The 2,664-nt window shown below is 39.0% G+C and overlaps 1 protein-coding gene across 1 annotated transcript; it reads left to right on the top strand.

The window, feature by feature from the left end:
- Positions 1-1,769: 1,769 nt before the first annotated feature.
- Positions 1,770-2,363, top strand: LOC111386972. The gene is made up of 2 exons (XM_023011472.1): positions 1,770-2,119; positions 2,201-2,363. The coding sequence occupies exons 1-2, from the start codon at positions 1,770-1,772 to the stop codon at positions 2,361-2,363; spliced, it is 513 nt and encodes a 170-aa protein (XP_022867240.1).
- Positions 2,364-2,664: the final 301 nt, after the last annotated feature.

The following is a 2,664-nucleotide window of genomic DNA, read 5'->3' as shown; positions in this document are numbered from 1 at the left end:
GGTCATTCTCATTACTGCTTTCTGGACGGATATTCTGGGTAAAATCAAATAGTTATTGCTCCAGAAGACCAGGAGAAAACAACCTTCACATGTCCCTATGGAACTTCTGCATTTAGAAGGATGCCTTTTGGTTTATGCAATGCACCCGCAACCTTTCAAAGGTGCATGATGGCCATATTTTCTGACATAGTGGAAAAATACATCGAACTATTCATGGATGATTTTTCTGTGTTTGGAGATTCATTTGATGATTGCTTGGATCGGTTGGCTCTTGTATTGCAAAGATGTGAAGAGAAGAACCTAGTGCTAAATTGGGAAAAATGTCATTTCATTGTAAAAGAGGGGATAGTGCTGGGCCACAGGATTTCCTCAAAGGGCATTGAAGTTGACAAAGCCAAAATACAAGTGATTGAAAAATTGTAGCCTCCTAATTCAGTTAAGGGGGTCAGAAGTTTCTTAGGATATGCATGATTTTACAGAAGGTTCATTCAAGATTTCTCAAAAATTATCAAACCTCTATGTAATCTATTGGAGAAGGATGTGCCTTTTCACTTTTTTGATGAATGCTTAAATGCCTTTAATACTTTGAAAGAAAAGTTAACTTCTGCACCAGTGATAGTAGCACCTGATTGGGATCTACATTTCGAACTTATGTGTGATGCTAGTGAGTTTGCAGTGGGAGCGGTGATAGGCCAACGTAAAGGAAAAGTATTATATGTAATCTACTATGCAAGCAAAATCTTGATAGATGCTCAGATTAACTATGCAACAATGGAGAAAGAGATGCTAGCAATGGTCTTCGCCTTCAATAAATTTTGTTACTATCTGATTGGTTCAAAAGTGATAGTCTACACTGACCATGCAACCTTGAAATATCTGTTTGAGAAGAAGGATGCTAAACCTCGGCTGATTCGATGGGTTTTGTTACAGCAAGAGTTTGACATTGAAATTTGCGACAAAAAGGGTACAGAAAATCAGGTAGCGAATCATTTATCAAGGCTAGAGCAACTTCATGATTCAGATGACATGGTTATTAATGAGGTTTTCCCAAATGAACAGTTGTTACAAATAAAAAAGGCTCTGTGGTATGCAGACATTGTTAATTACCTAGCTAGTGGCTATATGGATCCTGATCTCACCTATCAGCAGAAAAAGAAGCTGCTTCATGAAGCAAAATTCTATTATTGGGATGATCCAAATTTATATAGGAGAGGGGTAGACGGGATCATTAGGAGATGTGTACCAGAGGATGAGATGAAACTGATCATTTCATGGGTTCATGCTTCGGTGTATGGAGGACACTTTGGCCCCACTAAAACAGTAGCAAAGGTGCTTCAATGTGATTTCTTTTGGCCTACACTATTCAAGGACTGCCACAGTTTCTACAAGTCATGCGATAAGTGTCAGAGAACAGGTAACATATCAGCGCGTCACGAGATGCCACTAAACAACATTTTAGCAGTGGAAATATTTGATGTTTGGGGAGTTGATTTTATGGGTCCTTTTCCATCATCTTATAACAATCGGTACATCCTAGTAGTAGTGGATTATGTCTCTAAATGGTAGAAGCTAAAGCATTGCCTACAAATGATGCAAGGGTGGTGGTAGACTTCATAAAGAAACACATCTTTAACCACTATGGATCACCTAGGGCCATAATAAGTGATGGTGGAACGCACTTCCGCAATCGGTTATTCCAGGCAGTACTGCATAAGTACGGGGTACAACATTGAATTGCCACTCCTTACCACCCTCAGACAAGTGAACAGATGGAGACATCGAACAGACAATTGAAAAGAATTCCGGAGCTCACTGTGAATGTATCTCACAAGGATTGGTCAAAGAAATTAGACGACGCTTTATGGGCATATCACACTGCTTACAAAACACCTATTGGAATGTCCCCATATCGACTAGTATTTGGAAAAACATGCCACCTACCAGTGGAGTTTGAACATAGAGCATATTGGGCATTGAAGCAGTTAAACATGGACCTCGAAAAGGCTGGAGAAACAAGAATACTACAGCTACATGAATTGGAAGAATTCAGAAGAGAAGCATATGAGAATGCAGCCATTTACAAGGAAAGGAAAAAGCAATGGCATGACAAGAACATCAGGTAAAGAATTTTTCGAGTGGGAGATCAAGTGCTTTTATACAATTCCAGACTTAAACTATTCCCAGGAAAATTGAAATCTAGATGGTCCGGCCCTTTCACGGTCTCTCAAGTGTTTCCCTACGGCACAATTGAATTACACCATCCAACAAAGGGAAACATCAAAGTAAATGGCCAACGTATCAAGCACTACTTGGAAGATTTCCCCACCGCTAAAGAGAACCTTAACCTGGCTGTACCAGAATAATAGCAACACAAAGTCTAGCTAATGACTTAAAAGAAGCGCTTATTGGGAGGCAACCCAATTTTCAAACTTTTTGTTTAGCTTATCGTATCGCATAGCATATAGTTTTGTTTTGTTTACTAGGTTGCATTAGATTTAGGTACGTTTCAATTTCTAGGAGTCATCACCCATATCTTTTATACCCTCAGGCCCTTGAATTTATTGTTGGTTATTTTGATTGTTTGAGCTAAGTAACCCTTGTTCCCTGTATTTCATTAGTCAAATTTGATTTTTCAAGAATATGACTTCGTGGAACACTCAAACC

Source organism: Olea europaea, unplaced genomic scaffold (genome assembly GCF_002742605.1).
Source record: "Olea europaea var. sylvestris unplaced genomic scaffold, O_europaea_v1 scaffold3826, whole genome shotgun sequence".
NCBI classification, from domain to species: Eukaryota; Viridiplantae; Streptophyta; class Magnoliopsida; order Lamiales; family Oleaceae; genus Olea; species Olea europaea.
The sequence above is the reverse complement of the archived record's forward strand: the minus strand, read 5'-3'. Positions and strand labels throughout refer to the sequence as shown.